This window comes from Dioszegia hungarica (genome assembly GCF_025882075.1).
Source record: "Dioszegia hungarica strain PDD-24b-2 chromosome Unknown MKK02contig_32, whole genome shotgun sequence".
NCBI classification, from domain to species: domain Eukaryota; kingdom Fungi; phylum Basidiomycota; class Tremellomycetes; order Tremellales; family Bulleribasidiaceae; genus Dioszegia; species Dioszegia hungarica.
In genome coordinates, this window is record NW_026515781.1 from 283,900 (window position 1) to 309,046 (window position 25,147).

Genomic DNA, 25,147 nt, shown 5'->3' on the forward strand with positions numbered 1-25,147 from the left:
CAGAAACGAGAGCGAGTCCGTCGTCGTCAATAGTCAGAGCTGATTAGAGAGATACCCCATGTCATGTCTGAAATCACATACAGTCTAGCTATCTGACAGTCTATACACCGAGGTCGATACTATACACGATATTAGATGGGAAGCCCATCCGGTCCCACATTCATCTTGACCTTTTTCTTCTTTGGCGCAGCCTTCTTTTCACCTGTCGGATCAGCTCTTGCCCAAACTCCATCAAGAAAGGAGGCTTACCATCAGCCGGCGCCTTCCGCTTACTTCCCCCACTCTTCTTCTTCGCACCCCCACTCGCACTCACTGCAGCCCCACTGCTACTTCCTCCAGCCTCATCCCCAAAGTCCTCATCTTCCCCATTGACCACCTGTCGTCCGGTAGAGAAGAAGTCGTCCTCGTCGTCGCCTCCGAGCCCATCACCAAAGGCTGATTTGCCCTTCCCACCGTTCGGTCCCGATATGATAGGCGCGATGTATCCGTGCGCTTCGGCCTGCTTGCGCTTGGCGACGCTCTCGGCGAGCTCCTCGTCGTCCATGAAGAGCGAGACGATCTCGGAGGGCTTGGCGACGTCCGTGAGGGATTTGGTACCGACCACGATGTCTTGAACCTGGAAAGTCAGTTTCTGCGCCATCATCAGATCATGTGCAACAACTCACGTCTTTCTTGGCGCGAGCGAGCTTGAGGATACGCTCTTCGATGGTACCCCTAGCGATGAGGCGGTACACAGTGACCTGCTTGGTCTGGCCGACTCGATGAGCTCGGTCCATGGCCTGAGCGTCGTTTGAGGGGTTCCAATCGTGGTCATCTGCGGAGTCAGCTTCGCAACTTCTGCTGAACCAAAGACAAAGGCGGAAACTGACAGAAGATGACGGTATCCGCGGAGGTCAAGTTGATACCCAAACCACCAGCCCGAGTCGAGAGGCAGAAGACAAAGTAGTCGGGACTGACTGTCAGTATAGTCCTCTTTTGACGTCTCTCATATCCAAAGTGGGACTCACTTGGTTTGCCAGTTGGTGACCATATCCCTCCTATCCCCAATCGCGCTGCTCCCATCCAGCCGCAAGTACTTATACTGCCGATAGATCAAGTACTCTTCCACCAGATCCATCATCCGCGTCATCTGGAAGTAAAGCAGCACCCTGTGCCCGCCCGCTTTGAGCTCGCGAAGGAGCGAGTCCAGCCGAGCGAGCTTGGCCGAATCGACGATCAAGCGCTTGATAGGCGGGATGAGCATCGTCGGGGGCGTGCCCTGCGTAGCTAAGGATGCAGCAAAGAGACCTTGGGGCGGCAGGGAAGGGAGGAGGTTGTGTAGTGCCGAGATGGCCTTAGGGGAATTGAGCTCCGAGGGTGCGGCGCCGTACATTGCGGACCGGACCAAAGGGTCGGCGGACCGCCGAACTTGAGCGTCGAGGAAGGAGCGGGAGGAGATGACGGGTCGGAGAGGAGGTGCGGTAGCTTTGTCGAGGGTGAAGCGGGATTCGGGACGGGAGAGGATGGACGTGTTCCACGCGATGGAAGAGATATCTCGGAGGGGTGTGTCGAGGTGGCATGTGGAGGGAACGCGAGGTGCAAGGGGAGTGAGCTTGCGCCGCTTTGACGCTGCAAAGTCGGAATCACTACACATCAGCTCAACGCCCTCGTACGAATTTGACCGGACTTACCTCTCATACTCTCCCCGCTCGACGGTCCGACCCGCCTCCCCAACTTCTTCCAGGAGCTCCACCAACGGATGCCCCTTCGCCCTCCGACACGCCTCCGTCTCACCCATCTCCTTGATCTTTAAGAACCCCCAACCCTCATTCGCATGCTCCTTCTCCTCCAACCTCCCCCTAATCCAGTCCGGGCGCCAAATACTACACAAGTTCCTCAACACCCATCCCTCGCTCCCTGCATTCCCTTCCTCCCTTGGCCGATCGACACTCTCGTCCCAGACGAGGCGGGGCAACTCCACGTGGATAGCGTTTTTCGCCGAGTCGGGGAGGTACATCCCGTCCGCTTCCCGCGAGAGATTCGACTGCGAGAAGGTGCCGAACATGAAAGGGGAGACGACGTCGGCGCGTTCAAACAAGTCGGGGTGGTTGCAGACTTTTCGGAATTGCATGACGAGGTTCATGAGGTTCTTGGTGGAGTTGGGGTTGGCGCCGTCGATTGAGGATGAAGCTTGGGCGATGAGGTCTGATACGGAAACGCGTTGGCGAAGGGCTTTGTAGATGGCCCGCTGGCGCTGAGAGAGGTCGACCAACACGTCGATCTCGATCTGTGATATCAGCTTACGCCTGGACCACAAGTATCCGTCTCAAAAGCTCACCTTATCCCCAAGCTCCTTCTGTACGTGCTTCTTGACCCGCCTCAACATGAACGGCTTCAAGATCATATGCAGCCGCCTCAGCTGCTCAGGCTGCAAACTCCCTGATCCGCCCGCAGCGGCATTCTCGACATCCTTGGAGAACCACTCCGAGAACTCTTCGTGTGAGTCGAACAGCGAGGGCATGATGAAGTGGAGCAGAGCCCAGAGTTCTGCAGAGGTCAGCTTGTCTGCTCATACGCCGAACGAGCCACATTGGCAAGCTTACCGTGCATCGAGTTCTGGATCGGAGTACCCGTCAAGAGCAGCCTGTTCCGACACGGCAGACTGAGCAGACTCTTCCATCTGGCCGAAGAAGCCGACTTGATCGCCTGCGCTTCGTCCAGGATCATGTACTGCCACTTAACACCGGAGAGGTACTTCTCGTCTAGCACAGCCTGGTGGTCAGCTACTGTCATCCCGACTGTTGTCTACTCAGTGCCCCTCCGCCATCTTCACATTGTCTGTGCACCTCTTATTGACGCGGACCGGGAGAAAGACTTACAAGCTGATACGATGTAATCAGAATATGGAATGGACTCTCCTCATCAAACGTCATATTCTTCCTGCTCCAGATCCGGCGTAGCGTTTCCCGATCTTTCGGTGCACCCCAGTAGGGCAGAGCTTTGAGGCGGGGCACGAAACGCGCTAGCTCTTGTTGCCAGTTGTGCAGGGTGGACGACGGGGCGATGACGAGGAACGGACCCCAAAGATTGTGATGTTCAGCGAGGTAGGCGAGGAGGGAGATGGATTGGATGGTCTGCGGCGTCAGCTACATCGAGGGGCAAGCGGGAAGAAGAAAGAGCTGACCTTTCCCAAACCCATTTCGTCCGCCAAAATACCATTGATTCCCTGCTCATACAAATTTCCGAGCCAGGTGAGACCCTTGAGCTGATACTCTTTCAGTTGAGCCATGAGCATTTTGGGCTGGGTGATGGTGATGGAATCGGCGCCGAGAGAGGGGTTCTGGAAGTTGAGCTCGTCCCCGTCCACTGAAGACGTCAGCTTCTCCATATCATGCGCGAAGTTGGAAGTGGATTTGCCAGCAGACTGGACTTACGGTCGATAGGCATAGCTTCCTCCGCCTTCTTCTTCGCTCCGGGCATAGCCTCGTCGAATGCCCTCGCCTTGTCCCGAGCAGCGACAATAGCGGCCTGAGCACCCCGAGCAGCGTGTTTCCGAAGATTCTCCTCGTCATCTGCAGAGTCAATTCTGCCCTCGTCTCCTTGCTCATCACCCATGCGTGGATCTCGACCGCCGCTGCCCTCCCTTCGTTCCAGATACAAGTCCCAAGGATGACTCACCATCATCATAATCAATATCCGGCAATGCCTCCCCATCCGCATCCAGCCCAATCTCCGCATTCGCCTCCGTCTCGGCCCCCTCCGCAACATCAATATCCTCATCATCCGGCCGTTCCGCATCCGCCGTCTTGATCTTCTTGCCGATAAAGTGACTATACAGTTCCGTCTGAGTGAGCAAGAAGTTGAGTTTTCGGGATTGTCGTTTGGCCTCGCGAGACTCTTCCTCCGCTTTGGCCTTTTCGAGCGCGGATTTCTCAGCCTTTTTGCGCGAGGCGACTTCTTCTTTTTCGTTTTTGCGCCAGTAGAGGAGCATCTGCATGGGTCAGCTGGGGTTCCTTCTGGATGGCAAGAGTGGAGGCCGACGAGCTGAGTGTGCGGGGTCAGAAACGACGAATGGGTACGTCGGCGGGGTCGAAAAGAAATACTGACCTCTTTGATCACCTTCTTGGCCTTCGTCTGCTGCTCCTTATTCACCCTCGCCACGCTCTTGTAGGTCGGCTTGATGCTCCGCTGGGTCACCGCGTTTCGGATGCACGCCTGCGCCACACGGAGTTTATCCTGCTTGGCAAAGGCATCGTAGGATTGGTAGACTCTGTACATCTGCAAACGTCAGCTTCCCTCTTGCCCCGACGCCGACCCCTTTGTGAGCCCGCTGCCCCCAAGAAGATGAAGCACTCACCCTCGGCATATCCCTCACTATAGTCGACCAAACAATCTTCTGTAAATCCTCCACCTGCCCCAATCGCACTTTCGCCTCAACTTCCGAGATCCCCCTTCCGTCCTTCTCCACCTTCTCCACCACCGCCTTGTCTGCCGGTTCCCCAAAAACACTGATATCCCCCTCGTCCCCTCCTGCCCCCATTCCGGCGGCAGCAACAAGCGCAGCCAGACCTTCCGCTGCAGCTCCCTCTCCAGCCTCACCCTCGGCCCCAGCCCCCACCCCCGTCTCAGCCTCAACAGCCGCCGCTGCCTCAGCCGCCATCTTCGCCTTCAACTTCGCCGCCGCCGCCGCCGTCTTGGTCGCTCCAGCCCGGCCCGATCCCGCCCCTGGACCTGGTTTCTGCCGCTTCGTCGGCGCCGCCTTCGTTCCGTCCGGATACCGACCGCCGCCCGCTTCCTTGATGACTCCACCGGCGAGCGCGAACGCCGCGAGCGCCTCAGCGGCAGCTGCAGCAGCTTCGGCAGAGGGTCCTGAGCCAATTTTCCGGGCGCCAGTCTTGGGGGTGGGGGTCGATCCGGAGGCAATGGCGGCAGCGAGGGCGTTCACGTTGGTGGAGGAGGCGGCTGCCGCGGGTTGTTGGAGAGGGGGGAAATCGTCCAGGTCCATAATAGAAGACTTGTCGTCCCCCGCACCAGCCATATCGAGTAAAGACCTCTCATCTTCGCTCTCGAACGCGCCCGTGCCTGTGCCCGTACCGTCCTGCGTGGCGGTACGCTTCCGCTTCCCGATCTTCTTCTTCTTCCCTGCTGCTCCCGCTCCCGTCTCTCCAAGCATGGACCCCCCTTCCTCCTGTTCATCCAACAACGCCGCAATATCATCCTCAGCCCCTGCCCCTGCTCCCACACTCCTACTCTCATCTTCGTCGACCACACTACTTCCCCCTCCACCCTTTTTAGAAAGACTCGTCGAGTCTTCCCCGCGCATCATCTTCCACCCCTTCGCCGGACCGGGTTTCCGCCGATAATTTCCATCTTTGCGTATAGACACACCCCCAGCAGTCTCCTTGGCCCGGATCCACATTTCATCCTGGACCTGCTTGACGTCCGTCTCGGTCAACCCGTCCATGTCCCCGCCTTCGACCTTGCGGATCACTTCGGCCCGGGTGAGACCGCACGGCAAGACGATCGTCTCGGGCGTGACGGCCTCGAACGGTTCCGCCGAGACTGCCACCGTTGTCCCCGTCGCCGTGGATGGGACTGCACGATTTCCGCCGGAAATACTGAGGACACTCTCCCCCATTTCCGATCCAAAGACAGGCGAGCTCCGTCCGGGATCCCCACCGGCACCAGCTGCGGCGCTAGTACTAGGCCCAGCCTCACCCTCCGCCAAACCGAGAAGTTCATCCTCGAGCGCGTTCCCCGCGGCCGCAGCCGCCGCGGACAGTTTGGGCTTGGGTGGGTTCTTCCGAGGAGGCCGCTTTTTGGGCAACGTACCGCCCGCAGCGAGAATAGCGGCCTCCTTGGCTTCGCGCTGCGCGATCCGGGTGGGGTGGTCCGAGGGCCAGCCTTTGCGCTTGGGAGGGACAAAGACGGGAGCTTCCGAGGCGGTGGTAGCGACGGGAGTGGAGCCGGCTCCGGTGACAGTGGCGGTGGTGGCGGCCGCCGGGGCTGGGATGGGAGTAGGGATGGTGGCGGTAGCAGTGGTAGTGGTGGGGGAGTGGAGCGGGGTAGTACTGGCAAGTGCGGTAGGAGGGGGTACCTGAGGGAGAAGAACGGGTTTAGGGTCTTCTCCTTCCGCTAGCGACGGAGCGGCCGGCGGGACTGGAGCAGAGGTCTGAGGGGTCTCAGCCAGAGCGAGCGCCGGTCCAGGTCCGGGTGTGGGAAGTACGGGGATAGAGGGCGAGCGGTCGAGAGGGATTTCCGAAGTCGCAAAGAGGGTAAAAGGGGGTCGAGCGGGTGTTCCAGCGGGCGTAGCGGACGGTATCCGCGTCGGTGCGGGGGCGGGAGTGAGGGGAGCGGCCGATACCCGAGTCTGGAGGGGAGGAGTAGGGGACGGAGGGGCCATTGGGGCATCCACATCGTGATTATATTCATAATCATTATGCGCTTCCTGGTCATAGTCGTAATTATCGTCGTTCTCGATATGTTTGTTGTGACTGTTGAAGTGGTGATTGTCCGCGGGTATACTGTCTCCTCTCTGCAGACCCTGGCCCTGGGACGTGGACGAAAAGAGCGGTTGAGGTTGAGAGTGAGGGTGAAGTTGGGATTGAGATTGATATGTGGGATAAGGGGGATAGATATTCTTCTTTGCGCTACTCGGACTTGCCCCAGCACCAGCGGACACCCTCCTCGTCCGCTCCTGCACCACCTCCCTCAGCCTAGGCGCTGACGGGAGCTGGGGGAGTATCGATACCGATGCCGATGCCGACACCGACGGTCCGGGAGGAGGGTCCATTGGCTACAAACAGACGTCAGCTCCCATCCCTTCAAAGTGGTTGTAAGGACGTACCGCACCAGGCTCATACAATTCAATCATAGCCACTTCTGCCTCCCGCTTCCGCTGGTAAATCTTGAGCGAGTCCTCCCAGACGTCTTCGGAACCGACGAGGCGGTCGCCCGGGCGGTAGCTCACGTCCGACATGCGGGGGAGACGGGGGTCGCGCTCGGGAGACCGGGCACGGGCGCCATAGGCTTGACCCCGGGAATCGCGGTCTCGGTAGTCCCGGTAGTCTCGATCACGGTGCTGGTGCTCCCGGTGCTCCCGGTGGTCCCGGTGGTCTCGGTGGTCCCGATGATCGCGATCCCGATATCGATCTCGATCTCGCCGCGGCTCGCTGCGCGGATCATCCCGCATATCAGGCTCACCCCAGTAAGCCGACCCATGACCGTGACTGTGGCCGTGGACGTGGCCGCGATCCTGCCCGCGGTGCCTCGACCCACCGCCAGAGCCGCCAGCCGAAAGGGTATGCGGCGGTGGCGAGATGGAGCGGGGAAGACGGGGATAGGGCGCCGGCGCAGAGACGGACGGTCCCGGATCGTGATTGTAGAAAATCTGCCCAGAGGACGCGACGATCGGCGAGTAGTCGAGCGAGTTGGAAGTCCCGGCTCCGGCTCCGGTCCCAGTCGAGACGTGTGGGGGATAGGCCGCGTAGGGCGAGTGAGGGGGTCGCTGACCGTGGCCGCCGGCTTGTGCATGGGCGCGAGGGGGAGGCGGGGAGAATGAGGGAGACCGAAATTCAAAGTCTCCTCCTGAACGACCGCCATGCCCTTGTCCGTGTTGAGGAGGCTGCCCATAGTTCCCCCTTCCTCCACCTCCGACTGAGCGAGAAGCAGGGGTCCCACGGTCATCCTGATTAGGGTAGTACCGTTCTTCGCCTTGCGATCTGCTGACTGACGGGGCGGTGCCAGCGGTCGTGCTGGCGCCGGGACCAGGAGGGGAGTTGACGAGTGCGGAGAGGGACATGCGGGATGGTGCGTTGATGGGAGGTGAGGCCGGTTGAGTACGCTAAAGGGGTCAGCAATTCAACTCAGCGGGGTGATATGTATAGTTGAATGAGGAAATTGTAAAGCGTGAAAGGGGAAAAGCACGTACCCAGTCGACACTGACGCTCACGGACCCCCGACTCTCCCTCTCCCTTTCCCTCGGACCGTCCCCCTCGGGCGGCTCGCGCCGGACGCCACCACTTCCTTGGGTGGACATGAGCGGGCTGAGGCTTGCGCTGCCGCTATCGTGCCTTCGCGAGTCGGGGTTGTAGGGGGTATGAGAAGACATGGGTGATAAGTGGCCGAAGTTGGTAGAGGGGGAAGCTGGCCGACGCGGTTTCCACGTTGAGTAATCCGAAGCAGAGTTCACGTTGGGAAAGACAGAGCGGAGTTGATCGGGTCTTTTCTGCGAGGTATCAGCTTGAGAACGAAACTCGATGTGGTGGAGCAGAGGAGGATAAGAGGATTGAGAGTCTGGGCGTTGGGATAGGCCTCACCGGTACCGTATGCTCCCACGACTAATGGATCAAAGCTGGAGACGACAAAGAGATTGCGGCCCGACGTATGATTGCGTGTGTAGTGCTCTCAGTGCCGGAGCAGCTGGTGCAGGTGGATGTTCTATGCTACGCTTTGCTGAGTCGGGACCGAGAAGGATGCACGAGAAGAAGCGAAAGAAGAGGGGGCAAGGAGAGAGTAAGCGGTGAAGGAGAGGTGTTGAGTGGTTGCGCTATGTATGGGCGGTGCCTTTCCCTGATTGGCTGAACAGCGGCTCACACCGACTTTGGCTCTACGCAGCTGCTGGCTGCTGGCGGCGACGATGATGCTGGCGCTGTTTTAGGTGGGGAAGGATGAAACACTAGTGACCATCTCAGTCCTTCTATATCCAATGCATGAATAGCCGCTCGCTTGAAGCTATCTATAACGCCGCGGTAGTGCGGGATAACGCCGCTTGGCAGGCTGAGCGTGAGGGGGATTAGTGGCGGCTCGGAGTGGTGTCCCCGCTTTCGGCTCGTTGTCAGAGGGGGAAAAGGGGCGACGAGGAGCGCGAGGAATGCTGATCTCGACCTCCACTCGCGCGTCCTTGATCCTTGATAGAGATGACGTGGCACCATATGCACCCAGTGTCGGCCGAGACATGGACACCACTGGGTATAAAGGAGGATGTGGCAGTTACAGTCTCTAGGATAGGACCCGGGTACAGCATCGCAGTATCCATTCTACGAATGCGCCCATACAGCGTGAAGGCAGTGATACATCCAGTTCGCAGTCTAATCCTTGACCTTCTCCGGCTTGTCCCCGCCGACACTTCTCGAGCTCACAGCCGTCTTTAACGGGGGCGGCGCCGTCGTTGACCCACCTACCACACTCTCATCTCCTGCTCCGACTCCTGCTCCTGCTCCTGCTCCTACACCAGCGCCCAGACCAGACGCAGGTACGCCGGACGAGGACGACGACGAAGAAGCAGCGAGGGGCCCGGCGGTATGTACAGCAGCGGGCGGGGCGGGGGCTGTACTTGCTATTCTAGCATCCAGGGCTTTGAGCGCCATTGCCCTGTGGGCGTCAGCTCACATAACCACAAGGAGGACGAAGGCAGGCTGTTGGTGCAAGGGGAGGAGAAGAGAAGAGGCTCACCGTCGTCGTTCAGCTTCGGCGCGCGCCCCGCCAGGTCCTGGAAGAGCGCTATACTGGACGGGATCGTCCCATGCTTGTACGAGCTTGACCTTGACGGCGAGCTTGAAGACGAGGTTTCCAGCTTTGGCGATATATGGTCTGAGGCGTTAGCCAAGTTCTTGGAGTTTGCAGTGATGCCCGATGCCCTGTCTCTCTATCCCACATCTGAGCCCACTCCCGCTCGATCCTCCACGTCCGGCTTCGCTTCCAGCCTCACCTCCCCGTCCTCTTCCGATCCTACGCCGGTGCCGATTCTTCTCGATCCCACAGTCCCGCAGCCTCATCTCCTCCGCCTTCACCCCAGCACAGCGTCCAGACCTCCTCCCAGCCTCAAACCCCCAGTTCGCCTCCCAACCCATAATCAACCCAAAAAACCTTCGTCTTGTCTTACGATCCCTCCCTCTTCTACCTCCTCCCGCACTGACCTCGCCCGCTCGCTCGCTCACAACTCACCGAACAGGTCCAGGGAACCAATACTGAAATGCAAACGTCTCGGACCGATCCCCCCTCAGTCCATCTTCCGACAATTTGAAGAACCGGAGGTATGCCCAAGCGACGAAAAAGCCGAATTGGACGAGCATGTAGGGGGAGGAACCGAGTACAAAGATGAGGACGTTGGAGATGAGGAGGTAGATCCCGGGGAGGGCCTAGGGCATCAGCCAGATCCAGATCCAGATCCAGATCCATATCGCCTGCATAGCTCGAAACAGGGGAGTGAGACCGCGAGATAGGGCAGGGTGGGAGGATATGGTATCCGCAGATGGCGAGGAGAGGAAGGAGGCCGGAAAGCTCGACTGACCTTGACCTTTATTCGTAAAGCCCCGAGGAGCTGGATCTGATGTTCCGGGATGAGCTGGGTGAAGGCTACGAGGAAGCCGACTTGGAGGCCGGAGAGACCGTGGTAGGGGAGACCGTATCTGGGGTGTCAGCCGAGAGTCGCAATTGGCTCGGTCTGAGGTGATCGCGGTGCAAGCGACAAGCCCCTCTGATCTCCTTCTAAGCCCAGGCCTCTCCTCCTCTTCCACTACATCGTCCTTCAGTTCTCGCCCTGTATGAGCCTGTATGGACCTCTGCCAAACACCAGCGGCCTCCCTCCTCCTTCTCACCCATCATCCAGCATCTCATCCCATTCCATCCCTCCCCCTCTTTCCCAAGCCAAAAAACTCACAAAGCCTCCTCCGACCCCGTCACAAACCAAACGATCCAGCTAAACCCAAACGCAATCACGTTCGAGCCGACAATCACCACCGCCGAGAACCGGAGGACCTCGAGGAATCCCCATATCCGATCGAGGTAGCGCGTGGCGAGGACGAGGGTGATTATTGAGAAGATGAGCTGGGGGTTAGGTTGGGTTTGCGTCTAAGGGAGTTGGGGAAGAGGGAGTGGTCCGCTCAGCCCGGATAGACGCTGGGCTATCATCGGCCCCGGTTTGTCGCCGACGCCGACGCCCAAGACCCCACTTGATCGTACAGCTCAAACACCCACAGCCCTCTTCACGCGCCATACCTCATCTTCACCTCCCTCCGTGTCCATATCCCGACTCTGACTCACCTCAAACACACTCAGCTCCACCAGCCCCGCCGTCAATACCGTCCATGGGAAAATCAAACTCTTGCCCGGTACGAGCACCAACCACGGCAGCTCCAACCCCGCCGGCCCAGGCTTGGGCAGATTCTCATTGGCGAGGTTTTGCAGGCCGAATCCTGCTAGTGAGAAGAGGATGAGGAGGGCGGTGAGGAGGCGGGTGGAGGAGGGGACGTTTTGTAGGAACGGGAGGAAGGATATAGCTGGCATAGCTGCTGTTGTTGTTGTTGCTATAGGCAGATAGTTGGCGGTGGAGATAGCTACAGTACTGCTGGGTGAGCGACGCGCTAAAGGCGGAGTTTGGCCCAAAGTGGCAGTTTTGGCTCTGTTGTTGCCTAGACTCGCAAAGGCAGCTTTTGGCTCTACTCTACCACTCTCTCTATATCATACATATACACTATATACCCACTTCATCGCTCGATACCCACCACAAGCAAATACTGCTACTGCCTCTTACCCGATATCGGTGAAATATCGAGTTGGGCAAGATATCATCAAGTGAAACATCCGGACTCCCAAGTTTCGAGGTATCCCCCGCATACCCCTCCCCTCGAGCAGACATTGCTATACACACTATCGCACTCGGTAGAGCTACAGCATCGCCCGTGAGGTCATCATACGGAAACTGGGAATGATGTTACCCCCCGCACCGCCAAAGCTGTCCGGGAAGGACTTTGATCCTGCCAATATGGCAGAGGAGGATGTGGAGATGAGGGACGAGGAAGAAGGGGAGGAGGAAGGAGGGGCGAGTGTGGAATTGAGCAGTGTGGAGATTAATATCTTGGTGTACCTCGTGAGTCTCTTTCAGCTCGGCGCACCATACATCGAGCAAAGATGCGGTCTGGGTCGAGCAGAGGGGGACTGGACTCTTTGGGATTAGGAGGGAGAAGAGGTAGAGAAGGAATCCCCCTCTCTCCCTCCTTTCTTCCCCCTCTGGCTCTTGTCCTTCTTCTGGTCTCACCAGTGACCTCCCGGACCCAGCTGACAAGCAGTACCTCCTCGAGTCCAATTTCCCTCATACGGCATTCACACTCCTCTCTGAATCCTCCCTCCCCTCTACTTCTCTATTCCAGCACTTCCACCCCTCTTTCCCTACGCCTTCCGCGGCCGCTGCGCCGGGATCCAAATCCAACGGCGCGGGCGCGGGCAAATCCTCTGCTGCCGGAGCCACAGCAGGCACGGGCACTGGCGTGAGCCCGACAACGCCGACGTTTGGGCGGGTGGACGGGCGGATACCGAGAGGGGAGTTGGTACGCAAGTTGTGGAAGGGCGTTAGATGGGAAGAGGTGGAAAGGCATGTGAACAAGAATGGAGTGAGCCTAGATCCCTTCCCTCCTTTCTCCTGACTCTCCGCAAGATCAATTTCACGCCATACATTCAATAGTGGGGAATATAGGACGATAAAGTCCAAAGTGAACAGGAGCTGATCCCCTAGGAACCGTACAGACCCGCCTGCCCATCCCCCTTCCACCTCCTCATCCCACACATCTGTCCCCCATCTTACCCCTCCTCGGCGCAAAACCCCCCTCTCCCACTCCCCGCCGGGCTCCGACTGGGCTCTCCACCCCGACAAGCCGAAGCTTTTCCTCCTCCCGCCGCGGTCGAAGCGTCAAATTCCAACGGCAATGGGAATACAGAGGAGGCTGGACCGTCTCGGCCCCGAAGTCGGGCCGGGCGTCCTCCTGCTACGATCAGCGCGACGGACGAAAAGGGTGCGGACAGGGACAGGGACAGAGACAGGGACAGGTTGGGTGTAAATGGCGGAGGGAAAGGCAAGAGACGGAGCAGAAGGAATAGTACCGAGTCGGTCTCGAGGGGTGGGAGTCCGGTTCGGACGACTGTATCGGCTGGAGCTGGGGGTGGGAAGGAGAGGGAGGGGGGGAAGAGGGATAAAGAGCGAATAACAGCTACCGGCGAGAAGGGCGAGAAGGGGCAAGAGAAGAAGAAGGCTAGACCGAGTAATGAGGGTACGGCGGTCTCTGCGTCTGCTTCGGCTTCGGCCAACCAGGGAAAGGATAAGGACCGGCGCGAAAAGACCTCAACCAAGGAGAAGGAGAAGGAGAAGAATGGGATGGACGTCGATGAGGCATCGGCGGGAGGTGCCGGGGGTGGGGGCGGCGGCGTACCCAAAATCAAAGTCCGGACGGCATTTACAAAGTCGGAATCTACCTCCAACGTCGGTGCTGGCGCTGGTGGGGCAGGGAGGGAAGACTCTCCGGTCGATCGAAAACGGAAACGCCTAGAAGAAAGCACGGGTCCTAGCGGCGGTGCCTCCTCTAGTGCCCCCACCGCCACAGAGCGTCGACCTAAATCCTCCTCGTCCAAGAGCCGAAACACCACTTCCTCGCGCGACCCCTCCAAGCCCCGGCGGGGATCCGGGAACCCGCTCTGGATATCCGACGACGCCGTCTCGATATTCACAGGCCACCGGGACTCGGTCGTCTGCCTCGGCTGGAACCCCCGCAACACGTCGCTTCTCGCTTCGGGGTCAGCGGACGGGTTTGCCAGATTATGGGAATTCGACTCTCCCCCTTCTTCCTCTTCCTCCTCCTCCTCTGCTCCCTCCGCGGCGCTGGCCACAAGAGGCCCCTCCATCGCCGTCAAACACACCTCGATCGAGAGTTCCCGCAAAAACGTGACCGCGCTCGCGTGGCATCCCGAGGGATCCGTCATTGCCACGGCGTCAGCAGATGGGGTCGGCCGGCTCTTTACGCCCAGCGGCCAGTTGCAGGGGATTATGAGTTATGGGCGGGGGGCGTTGAATGCGATCAAGTTTAGTCCGGATGGGCGGAGCGTGTTGACGGCCAAGAATGACTTTGTGGTCAGTCTGTGGACGGTCGGGAAGGGGTATGATCAGATTATGAAGCGGAACTATGATAGTCATACGAGTGAGTTTTGGTATGGTCATCAAGGGAGAGGAGGGTGAGATCTCCGGGGTGGGGAGACTGGCGAACAAGACGAGCTGGCTTGGAGCCTGGAGGCTGCCGAGCAATGGGGCAATGGGGCAATGGGGCAATGGGGCAAAGCCAGGCGGGAGATGGGTACCTCGCCTGGAGCTGGAGCTGGAGCAGTGCTGACCCCACAGAGGAAGTAAACGATGTCGACTGGCTAGACGACACAGTCTTCGCTACGGCCGGAAACGACCACACCATCTTCATCTTCCACACCTCCGACAAGCATATCCGCTACACCCTCAAGGGCCACACCGACGACGTGACGCGCATCAAGTGGTCTCCCTCTGTCAGCGCCACCGCGCCCGCCGAATCCCGCCTGCTCGCTAGCGTCTCGGACGACGGGTACGTCATGGTTTGGAAACTCCCCGCGTACCCCGCCGAGAAGGCCGAGAAGGAGCGTGGGGGGCGCGGGGGCACACGGTCGGCCAGTCCAGTCAAGGCAGGTACGCCCGGTCTTGGTCCCGGCGCTGGTGCTGGGGCTGGCGCGGGTCCCTCTTCTTCGCACGGCGCAGGACCAGGCCCAGGACAAGGTCCACATGGACTGTCCTCTGAGAGTGAAGATTACTTTGAGGGGCAGGGAAAGAAGGGGAAAGAAGGGATCGAGCACTGCGTGGCGAGGTTGTGCGTCGTCGATGCCGAGAATAAGAGGTTGAATGCGCTAGAATGGAGTCCGGCTTGCAGAGACGGGAGAATGCTGCTGGCTGCGTGAGTTTACCTGCTCACTTCTCTCCCTGCCTTTTCTTCCTGTCTCCAGGCTACGGATCAGGATTTGTAGTACTGCAGGGCTTGGAGCTGATACCAATAGTGGCGCCCAAGACTCCACAGTCAAGATATTCGATATCTCCACAGGCCAGCTCCTGCATTCCTTATCCGGTCTCGAATCGGGAACGGCCTCGTTGACATTCTCGCCATTGGGCATACCGGGCTTCCCCCTCGGCGCACTGGCGGCCGGGGGGTGGAATGGGCAGTTGGGGGTGTGGGATGTGGAATCGGGGGAGAAGAGGGGGGAGTGGGAGGTCGATTTGGAAGGGGATCAGCAGGGGCCGGGGATCGTGAGTTCTTCTTTACGCTCGCTCTTGTATGGCAGTGGCAGTGTTGGGCTGGATGGATGGAGGAGGATAAGGGCATGAAGGGATGGGGTGACAAGCAAGTGGAGGTGGGACTTGTGCTGATAAGATAGCTTGCGCTCGACTGGCGGAATGATGGCAAACAACTCGCATTGGGCTTGCAGAATAAGCTGGTTGTGACGGTCGGAACGGATCTGGAGGGGATGGCGCAAAGAGCGAAAGGGAAGAAGGTGGAGAAGAATGAGAAGGCATAGCCTAGCCTAGCTCATTGCAACTAGGGATCGCGGGAAGGTGGAGGGGAAGGGAAGAAATATCAAGTATAGTCAAAATATGGAATAGGTGAACGCTACAAGATCCACGCATCTAGATAATCCGGCACTGCCGCTTCTGTCCCGACTCCAGCTTCGGCGTGCTGTGCGCAGGAACAACAGAGGGACGATGGTGTCCTAAGGCTCGACGGGCGAGGCGGAGCGGAGATGGGTCATCTGGGTGGTTGTGGTGTTGAGTCGGCCGTTGATGGGGATGAGTCACTATCCGAGCTGGACGAGTCGGTTTCCGAGCCCTCCTCCATATCTTCGTCCTCGTCCTCATCCTCGTCGTCCTCGTCTTCGTCCTCAGCACCCTCTTGATCCTCCGGGATGTCCAGCTCGGGCCCCATATCTCCCTTCGCAGCGCCCTGCACATCGAATACGCCCAGGCCGAGGTCCTGCGCTCATCAGCTCCAGCTTCCGACACATGATTCCACAGCGCCAGGGCCATCGAAGGTGCACATGAGGCCAAGAGGGGGACGTACCATCTCAATGACCTTATCCTGTCCTGCTGTATTCTCGATATCTACCGCACTCGGGTTCTCCTTTGCCCGTTGTAAGAGATCTTCATTGGATGAAGCGAGGAGGGGGAGGAAGTGCCGGACTCGAGCTAGTACTGGCGATCAGCTCTGAGTGTCTTTCAGAGCACAGCTTGATGCGGACACGCTGTTTGCCTGGATTGAGGGAGAGGGCAGACATAGCAACGGGAACGGAGCTTACGGTCGCTTTGGGGAAGATGACTTATATCTGGCCTGCCTGCCGGGGATGGATCTGAAGCGCCATCCGGTGAAGACGGTGAAAAAGAATTATGGGATGTGAAGAGTCGGCCTGGAATGTAAGCTGGGGCCCAGACGCAGGAAGCAGGGAGGGGGAAGATGTACCTAATCTTTCTTGTCGTTCTTCGGGAGTCTCCACGTCCAGCTTTTCTCGCTTGGGACTGGATGTGGCTGCCTGCGCTGAGGATGCTGGAGCTGCTGTGCTAGATGTAGCCGGCGCTCGAGCGGATTGCGAAGCCATTATTTAGGAGAAGGTACAGGGCGAGATGGTTGAGTGGTGGTTGGAAGTGGAGGTGGCGTTGAAATTTGTTTACAACTTGCCGCCTACTGGAGTGGCGGGTCTTGGTCTAGCTTGGTATACATTCGCAGCGGTTGACTGAGTGGCGGAATGAGATGGATCCAGGGATGGCACCCTCTTAGCCTTTACGGTGAAGCTGAGTATCAAGCAAACATCATGTCATCCGTACATGGACATTGATCTTGTTACGTCTACAGCTTCGCCCTCGCCGACCCAAGATCCGTCCCTAGCTCCGCCTGTACAAGCCTCACCACATCCTCCGCACATCCCCAGCAGCTCTGCCACCCCGCCCCTCCATGTCCATAATTATGAACCACCTTCACCTCCTTTCCATCGTCCAGCTTCACACTTTCCCCCACCTCCAGCCGGATCCCGCCGTATCGCTGCGGCCGGAGTCCCACCACCTCATCCACCATCATCCCTTCCAGCCTCTTCCACCTACGCCCATTCCCATTCCGAAACCCATCCCTACCCCTCTCCTCTCCCTCTCCACTGTCTGCCACCATCTTCCCATCAGAACCAGTGCCGGCCCGCAAGAGCTCCGGACAGATCTCCAACGCACGCCTCAATACCCCCTCCCTATCCTCCTTCGTCGGCGCAGTATCCCAATCCCCCACCTGCCTCGTCCCGCCCAGAACAACCGTCCCGTCCGCCCTCGGAATAACATACGTCCTCTCCCCTCCCTCTGCCCCATTCAGACTCCCGATCTGCCTCGTGAACCCCTCCTTCACCCAGGGCGCACGGACGAGCACGACGTGTCCCCGGACCGGATGGACCTGGGTGTCAGACACGCCGCCGAGCGAGGCCGAGCCGATACCTGTACAATTGACGACTAAGGCCGGGGGCTGACCGAGGAGCGATAAGATAGGCGGACAGGAGAGGGACGAGAGGGATGGGAGGTGCGCGCGGTGCAGCCGCACATTGGGGTGGGCGCGGATGAGACGGAGGAGGTGCGCGAGGTATGTGAGCGGGGTGATGGTGAGCGATGTGAAGGAGACAGAGTGGGCTATGCCTGCAGGTAAGAACGTGGGGTCGTTCACGACAAACTGGTCGATCAGCTCCATCGACAGCTTGCGTGCGGCAGATCAGGGGAAGGGCTTACGTCCGGGTGCTGCTCGTATATCTTCAGATGGGTGCCTTCGGACATATACTCGGTCTGCTTGATCCTCATCAATCCCGTCTCCTCCCCAACTCTCTCCCACTCGGCATACAGGGTCTCAAACGCTGCTCTATCAGCTTCGTGCTTCTGATCAGTCTTGCGGCATCTCGGTCCATATCCCTCCTGAGCACCAGCTCTCCGAGTCCTCGATGAGAGTGACTCACTCTTCCAGTCCCACCCCCTCTGCCGTGAATCAGCATCATCCGCAAAGCTCAGATGATGCGCCCCCGCCGCGAGACTCGCATACCCCGCCGCATGCCCATCGGTCGGCCAGTGGTCTGCCAGGATATGGACGGTGTAGCTGTATGTCGTACATAGGGGTGAACGGAGGAGGCGGAGGGCGGTAGTAAGCCCGATTATACCTGCTCCAAGTACGAGTATGGGACGGGGTGACGGTGTGGGATTGGGCATAGTAGATGCCATTGGTTCGGGTAAGGGTAAGAAATGACGTGCGGAAAGTTAAATCGAGTAGCTCTACGATCAGAGGGGGATCAGTGGGTCTAAACAAGTCTTATATCTGCTGGAACAGCGGGGTAGATGAGGCGCATTGGCGACCTTTGCTACAGCATCGCCGACATGGACGTCCGAGTTGGCGATCCCATGCCGCTTTTCGCCGTTATTCGCGCCTCATTGGCGACTACCAGTCAGTAACGGCGATACACTGAATCCATTGGCGACAGTTCCTCGGCAGAAGATGGATGATTGGCGAAAGTAGAAGATGAGGTTGATTGGCGATTCAAAAAGCCCAGTTGGCGATCCATAACGCCGCGGGATTACCCGACAAAGCCGAGCCCGAGCTCGCCAGCTCTCAGCTTGCTCAGCTTGTCCACCATCAGTCCACGAGCAACAGTGGTACAGTGACCTGATCACAGCGATCAGTAGTCTCGCCAGCCCCGCCAACATCCCAGTCTGCATCGATGCAATGTCCCAGCGAAAATGTATACGCGTACTTGTCAACCTCTATCTTCCCGCCCATCTCGACCAGGTCCAGCATCCCATCTTTCTCTTCTCATCCGCTCGCATACTGCTTGTCGCCCCTCTAGGCTCTGATTATATTCCCTATCCTCACGCTCCCGACTGATCCAGATCCTCCAGCCTACCGCTCAACCACTCTATAACTCAACCATCCTCTCACCTGGCCCTCGCCCTCACCCCCGCTGCCGCTCCCTCTCCCTCTCCCTTACCGGCGTCTCCGCCCCAACCACCCCCCTCATGGGCGTCTCCGTACTTCCGTATCCCCACGCCCCCACAAGTCCCAGCTCAGCCGCCACTCCATCCCCTGCCGGACTACTCAACATCCATCCTTTCCCACTCCGCTCCTCATCCGCCCCCGCTCCGATTCCCGCCCCGCCCCCGCCTGGCGTCTTCGAGAACGAAACCGACGCCGACGCCCCGAACCGCGCATTCCCAGCAGTAGCTCGCCGCGTCGTAGGCGTCGCAAACACCCCCAAGCGCTTCAAGGGCGATATATTAGGTTGATGAAATGACGTAGATGGGGCGATGAGCGTGGACGAGAGGGAAGAGGACGAGTGGTGGGCGTTCCGACCGAGAGTTTGCGGCGTGGGGTGGACGTACGTGTGCGTACCGGTACCGGTTCTAATGTCGGAAGGAGTCCCAGCGTTGAGCGAGGGAAGAGGAACAGGATGAAGCGGTGGTCTCTTGCTCATCATCGGCACTGGCGAGCTTCCTAGGTCCCCCACGGCCATCCCCTGTCCTCGCTTCCCACCCTTCCCGCCCCTTAGCTGCTCTTCGGCGTTTTCCTTCCCCCTACTCGTGCTCGTTCCCCACACTCCAGCAGGGGAGAAGACGAACGGATCGTCCAGCCCCATACCCGCTCGCACGGGCGTCGCCGAGAAGCTCAGGCTCCTCTCCCCGGCTGCCAGCCTCCCTCTAACGACCGTCCGATCCTCGCTCAGTCCCGGCCGGAACGAGCTCGATACCTGCCCTTGCACCGTAATGGTCCGCTTCCCGCGAGGACGGAGTGAGATGGGTGTATCGAGGATATGAGGCCAGCTGGGGAATGCGTCGGTCATGCTCATGCTCATACTGAGGGCGGAGGAGGTAGGTGCGAGTGCGCCGGAAGAGGAGGACGAGCCGAGCATGGACCGCCTGAAGGGAGTGGGGCGGGATATACCCTTGCGCGGAGACGGGGCGACCGGGGTAGACTGAATATTGAGGAGGGTCTGCGCGGCGAGCTCGGCAGTACGGTCGTCTGCAGCTGCGTCTGCGTCTGCGAGCGGACCGCCGGACGGGAGCGGACCGATATGCGCCGCAGGGGCAAGAGCCGCCCCAGCGCCGAGCTGGAGAGGAAGGGCGGACCAGCGAGATGGGTCATCCCATCCGTCCGGGACCCAATCTTGGTGGACGCCCTGAGCGACCTGGTCGGGCGAAGACGAGAGGGGCGACTCGGTCAGCTGCTTTGGGGGATGCTGGGGCAGGATGGGCCGAGTAGGGGTATTCTCGGCGGAGGCGAGCGTACGGTGTACCCTTCTTCCTCCACCACCGCTTGGTTCGCCCATGTCGGCGGCCTGATCAGGCAAATCAGTCGCACCCGCGATGAGCGACTCGATCTCCTCGGTCGACATCCCGTACAACGCCCTAATCTCGGACATGGAATCATCTTCGGGGTCTGCGAGGCCGCGGGAGCCAGCAGTACCGGCGGCAGAGATGGACTTGGCGGATCGGCCCTTCTTGCTGCCTTTCCGGGACTTTTTCGGGGGTGGGGAAAGGTCTCGGCGCAGAGCGGCTTCGATGCGCTCCTTCTCGGCTTGACTGGGTGGTCAGCTCGGCTTCAACCCCTTCGAGACTACTCCAACTTACCGGTGCTTCCGCGCCCAGATCGCCTTGGCCGCTCTATCCCTATCCTTCCTCTCCACCTCGTCCTTTGGCGGCTCATACACATTACCTATCCACATCAGCTCCTCTCCCTCCTCCTCCTCCCCACAAACCACAATAACACTTACTTCGATCCCACCGGCTCCTCCGCTCCTGCAGCTCCAGCCTCACCATATGCTTATCCTGCAAATGCCTTCTCGCGACGCTCCGTGCATTCTTGCCGGTATACGTCTTTCGGCATAACCGACACGTATACTGCTCGTACTCGGACGCCTTGATGTCGGTATGCGGGGGAGCGTAGTGCGCGGGGATGAGAATGACAAAGTTGTTGATGGAGTAGGTGGTACCGAGGGGAGCGGCAAGGAGGGGGTACTTGACGTTCTCGGCCGTGATGTCGGGTGGAGGATCGATGTCGTCCGAGAAGGAGGAATGGGCGGGTGTGACTGGGGAGTCGGGAGGAGGGACGGGAGCGGGTGCTGCTTTTCGGCGCGTAGGTTCTGAGGCCTGATTGGATGGAGGGAGGGTGGGAGCGGCGATACCGGCCGATGCTGTGCGCCTTGGTCGACCCAGCCCGGACGACTTGACCTGACCCAACGCAGCGGCCTGCTTCCTCGCCTTCTTCTTCGGCGCGGCCTTGGATTTCGATTTGGACGGGGCTGGCTGGTACTCACTCGCTCCGGAATGCGCGGACGAGGCGGTGATGCTAGTCGCCGTGCTGTGCTGCCTGGAATGGGCCAAAGAGTTCCGCGTAGGCGGGCGAGAGAGTGATCCGAGGGAAGTAGGGTCCGTCTCGGGCGTACCGCATAGAGGGAACGGAAGCGCCTCGATGTACGCTTCAGCATGGGGTGGGCGGAGATGTTGCAGGTGGATATGCGAAAAGTAGCCGGAAGGATGGAGGAGGAGTTGGTCTGTGGGGATAGGGACGGGGCCGCCGAGGGGGAGATTGTAGGTGACGGTTTCTTGGCCCTGCATGATGGTATGTAACGGATGAACTCCGAATGATGCTGGTGGGATCCATGATGGATCAGGATGGGGATGATACAGCTGGTCCGACGCGCCGGTGCCGAGGAAGGGTTGATTGGGGTACTGATGCTGCTGATAGAGGTTGAGGTGGAGGAGCTGATGACCGTGTGGATGGGGATGGACGAGCTGGTCAGGGTGTGGCTCAGACATGATGATTACTGATGATGAGCTGAGAATGGGGGAAGGGAATGTGAGAGAAAGAAACTGACAGAAGATGTGGAGCGCGGGGAGCGCCGAGACTTGGTTGTAGCGCAAAGCAGGAAGCTGATGAGGTTGCACTAGATATAAGGGTGGAAATGAGCGTGATGGGTATCTACTCAGAGCGAAGCTGATATATAGTAGATAGAGAGGTAGAGAAAGAAAGACGAGTATGGGATGTTTGGCGTCAGTCAGGGAGAGGACGTCCAAAGGGAGGGGATGGAGGGACCTCCGCGTGTGTGTGGCGCAGGGGATGTGTGTGGACGCGTCATTTTCGGGTCAAAGCGCAGATCTTCCTCATGCATCCGACGAGACTGATCGTGCGTCTGTATGGAGGAGTCGGATGGCCGCTCGTGCATAGCGCTGCTGCGTCTCTTAGAGTACTTCACTGTGCATAGCAGGACTGATCTCACTCAGAAATTTCGAGGAATGTGGCAGCGTCACCTGAAACCTAAAAAATCAGCCGCGTGACACCCTTGTTTCAGGTTGCTTCCGCGCTCGGAGCAGAGGGTCTGAAGGGTCTACCAGTCAGCAGATCATAGTAGGTGGCAGTTTGTACAGCGCTGTAGGTCGGGGTAGAGAGACGCCTCGAAGTGGATGCAGGTGGTCGGAAGAACATGTACATCGGCTCCTCTATATCCCGCAGTACCAAGTCAACTGCCCACACAAAGTCTGCAGGAATCTCAAGATAGCGACACTCTGTCAGAGACGCCCGCCGCGCCCCTCATCATCAGGAGATCCACAATCATTTCAAAGCCGCCTCCCGGCTGCTCTCGTCCTTCGCCTTGAAGGTCGCTTCAATCGTCACACCTGTGTGTCCAGAGTACCTCAATGCAGCACTCTGGTCGTTCGCGCGCCAAAACCTGCTCCTCATCTCACGGACGGGGTAAAGTCCTGAGGGTCCTGTCCTGATGGTAGATCTGGCGACGGTCAGGTGAAGAGGGTAAGTCTTGCCGTCCTCCTTGTCGTGGGCAAGTGTGCTGGCGTTGCGTGGATCTTTCATCATCATGTCCAACGCACCGAGGATGCTCAATCCGGTCAACTCGATTTCTAGCTTAACAGACGACTCGTCCGCCTCGTCACTGGCTCTCAAAAACCCCGAGATCAGATCTTTCATGTACTTCCCGTCAGATTCGCTCAGTTCGAGAGCCGTTCCGTACTTGAGCTTGAGGTGCATCGTCAGGGGGATCTTTGTGTTCGTGTCACCAGTGATGTCAATGTCACAGTTCTCGGAGCCCTCAAAGGGAATGGAGATTGGGTGATCATGGCTGCCCGTCCGGCTAGCCTTGTGGACATCCGCACGAACGTTCCGACAGATCAGGCCGGGCTGACCCTGACGGAATTAAGCGAGAGTCGTACTTCGACGCAAAATCTGCCTTGCGTCTATCCTCCTCATCGGGAAGTGACTGGTTGATGTAGTCTCCAACGCTGATCAGCGCAGGTTGCGAGGCGAGGGTGGATGGCGCGCGCAGGGTAAGATCCCTTCTCTGATGGCGTAGACATGGTGGCTCGGATCGTCGTACGAGAGAGTAAGGTTGTGGTGTGATGTATACTGTGACGTAGTCTGAGTGGATTAGTGATTTGTAGAAGCAGACGGAGGTAGGTAAGAACGCAATCGAGGGGGTCCGGAGGTAGGGCTCGCTGCTTATATCCGGTGCCCATGGCTGCACCGCCTCGGGTGTTGGGACACTCCTTTCAACAGTGGCTTTACAGGTAGCGTCCCCCACTCCCCTGACCCCTAACGTGATCGAGACGTTCATAGTCTTCAGGTGAATGCCACGTCCACGGAGTGATCGCGAAAGGAAGTCAAAGTCCTCACGCGTACGAACCTCATCTCGAGCTGCACCGCCTCTACCAGCTGCAATATCCTTTGTACCGCCGCAATCTGCTCGGCCTGCCCCACTTCTAGTTACACCATACGATCTACGCGGAGTCCTCATGAACGGATGTCCCTGTTCGTACGCGTTCGAGTCGGATGGCGCTACTCGCCTTGCAGAACCGATGCTCGGCCGACATCGCCAGTCTGGCTGGGTGCCACCCACGCTGAGTAAGGGGCGTACTGAAAGGAGCTCGAGATTGTGGACGGTACACGTTTGTGCGCCATGACAGCAGCGATACTGGGTCTGGGGAGGTCTAAGCTCGGCCGAGGTCTCGATTCTAGCTTCTGGAATTAAGGCTGAGAACGTGGCTCGCTAGGTGACATGGAGCTCATGGAATCGCCTTCGGCGTGGGCTGCGACCTATGAACTCCGTCGCCACCGGATCCTCCGTTCGGCTTGTAAGTACCGTATACATCGCGACGTCTCCGACAATCTTTCATCTCTCGACCCTACGACCCGAATATCAGGTAGGCTAGATCTAGTCTTCTGATCAGTCTGATCGTCCTTCACCCGTTGCCTCGGCCTCTCGCCTCCTCCTTCGCTCTTCGATCCTCGCACGTACCGCTGCAAGTGATGTATAATGATCATCATTATCAGACGAGTCTTCTTCCCCCGGTGTAACATCCCGAGTACGCTCGAATTCGCTTGGAGGGTTTCCATCCCGGTCCGTCGGTACTTCGAATGTCTCGGCCTGCCCGGATGCAGCGTTTCTGAAGGCGATCCCCACTTCAATGGTCGTGTCGGATGCAGCGGGAATCCACGTGTCCACCGTCTCATCATATTGAACTTCCGCACGATTGGCACTGACCGGGAACAATGCAGATACGGGGAAAGCAGAACGGTACAGCCCCCAAAGCTTGAGGATGTCGTCGTGTAGCGTCCCAGACCCATTGCCCTCGCGCCGTCGATCGGCCGCACAATGCTCCGTGATGCTCAGCCAAGAGTGATCGGGTACCTGCAATGCGAGCTGCTGAGGTCGCGAGCTCGTCATTGTGTCGTCAAGCGCCGATTTGCAGGTGAGGGTGACATCGGCCCGGATCGTTGAACCAGAGATGAGACAGGAAAAGCCTACAGTATCTTCGTACGGCGTGGCTGTCGAGTTAGGTGGGAGAGTGCCCCGTTCCAGAGACCACAAAGCGGGCATGGCGTAGAGCCCTAGACGGGGCTCATGGTCTTCGGCAGAGCGCATGGTCAACTTGAGTTCGTCCAGAGCCTCTTTGAAAGTCGGCAGGTCGTGGACTGTAGCCATCGATTGCGCCGGAGACATCTGCCGGGTGGGCGGCGGTGCTTCCGACAGTACCGGTGAAGACTGCGCTCCCCTCGGAGGGGAAGGCGCCGTCGGAGGCATATTCCCACGGAGAGAATTGAGATCCGGCATGATATAGGTAGGGTTTGGGCTGGGAAGCAGTGGTGGGGGTTGAGCTGTGGGAGGTAGTATATGTCCGCACGGAAGAAGGCAAGGAGGAAGTGTTGATGAAGGAAGGGGATGAAGCAGGTAGGGGAATACTCCTCCCCTTATATGCCCAGCGAGACAGGCAGCTTGTACAACTCCGAAAGTCAATATTTTGTCTCACTGAAACGCAAAAGAGGGCGCA

General features: G+C 58.8%; 6 protein-coding genes across 6 annotated transcripts; 1 reads left to right on the forward strand and 5 right to left on the reverse strand.

Moving 5' to 3' along the window:
- Positions 1-160: 160 nt before the first annotated feature.
- MKK02DRAFT_21110 (SNF2 family N-terminal domain-containing protein) lies at positions 161-5,617 on the reverse strand (the record flags this gene model as incomplete). The annotated part of the gene is made up of 14 exons (XM_053086364.1): positions 161-616; positions 666-814; positions 870-952; positions 1,008-1,665; positions 1,702-2,266; positions 2,318-2,526; positions 2,583-2,751; positions 2,859-3,113; positions 3,164-3,345; positions 3,414-3,551; positions 3,658-3,970; positions 4,087-4,257; positions 4,337-4,680; positions 5,074-5,617. 14 exons carry the CDS (start codon positions 5,615-5,617, stop codon positions 161-163), a joined length of 4,236 nt encoding a protein of 1,411 aa, XP_052941576.1.
- Positions 5,618-9,068: 3,451 nt separating this feature from the next.
- Positions 9,069-11,265, reverse strand: MKK02DRAFT_41428 (eukaryotic integral membrane protein-domain-containing protein; the record flags this gene model as incomplete). The annotated part of the gene is made up of 6 exons (XM_053091561.1): positions 9,069-9,351; positions 9,433-9,570; positions 9,925-10,118; positions 10,271-10,388; positions 10,640-10,806; positions 11,023-11,265. 6 exons carry the CDS (start codon positions 11,263-11,265, stop codon positions 9,069-9,071), a joined length of 1,143 nt encoding a protein of 380 aa, XP_052941577.1.
- Positions 11,266-12,490: 1,225 nt separating this feature from the next.
- Positions 12,491-15,330, forward strand: MKK02DRAFT_21323 (WD40-repeat-containing domain protein; the record flags this gene model as incomplete). The annotated part of the gene is made up of 5 exons (XM_053086399.1): positions 12,491-12,719; positions 13,257-13,943; positions 14,141-14,714; positions 14,815-15,061; positions 15,190-15,330. Coding segments are annotated over 5 exons (1,878 nt in total), but the record flags the coding sequence as incomplete, so codon positions are not given.
- Positions 15,331-15,557: 227 nt separating this feature from the next.
- MKK02DRAFT_41430 (uncharacterized protein) lies at positions 15,558-16,083 on the reverse strand (the record flags this gene model as incomplete). The annotated part of the gene is made up of 3 exons (XM_053091562.1): positions 15,558-15,782; positions 15,870-16,000; positions 16,050-16,083. 3 exons carry the CDS (start codon positions 16,081-16,083, stop codon positions 15,558-15,560), a joined length of 390 nt encoding a protein of 129 aa, XP_052941579.1.
- Positions 16,084-16,649: 566 nt separating this feature from the next.
- On the reverse strand, positions 16,650-18,028 carry MKK02DRAFT_21260 (uncharacterized protein; the record flags this gene model as incomplete). The annotated part of the gene is made up of 3 exons (XM_053086382.1): positions 16,650-17,504; positions 17,561-17,694; positions 17,749-18,028. The coding sequence occupies 3 exons, from the start codon at positions 18,026-18,028 to the stop codon at positions 16,650-16,652; spliced, it is 1,269 nt and encodes a 422-aa protein (XP_052941580.1).
- A 737-nt stretch (positions 18,029-18,765) lies between these two features.
- Positions 18,766-24,930, reverse strand: MKK02DRAFT_30805 (uncharacterized protein; the record flags this gene model as incomplete). Its single annotated transcript, XM_053088140.1, has 10 exons — positions 18,766-20,389; positions 20,438-20,522; positions 20,581-21,633; positions 21,685-21,803; positions 22,118-22,194; positions 22,233-22,396; positions 22,484-22,669; positions 22,694-22,941; positions 23,006-23,823; positions 24,115-24,930. The coding sequence occupies 10 exons, from the start codon at positions 24,928-24,930 to the stop codon at positions 18,766-18,768; spliced, it is 5,190 nt and encodes a 1,729-aa protein (XP_052941581.1).
- Positions 24,931-25,147: the final 217 nt, after the last annotated feature.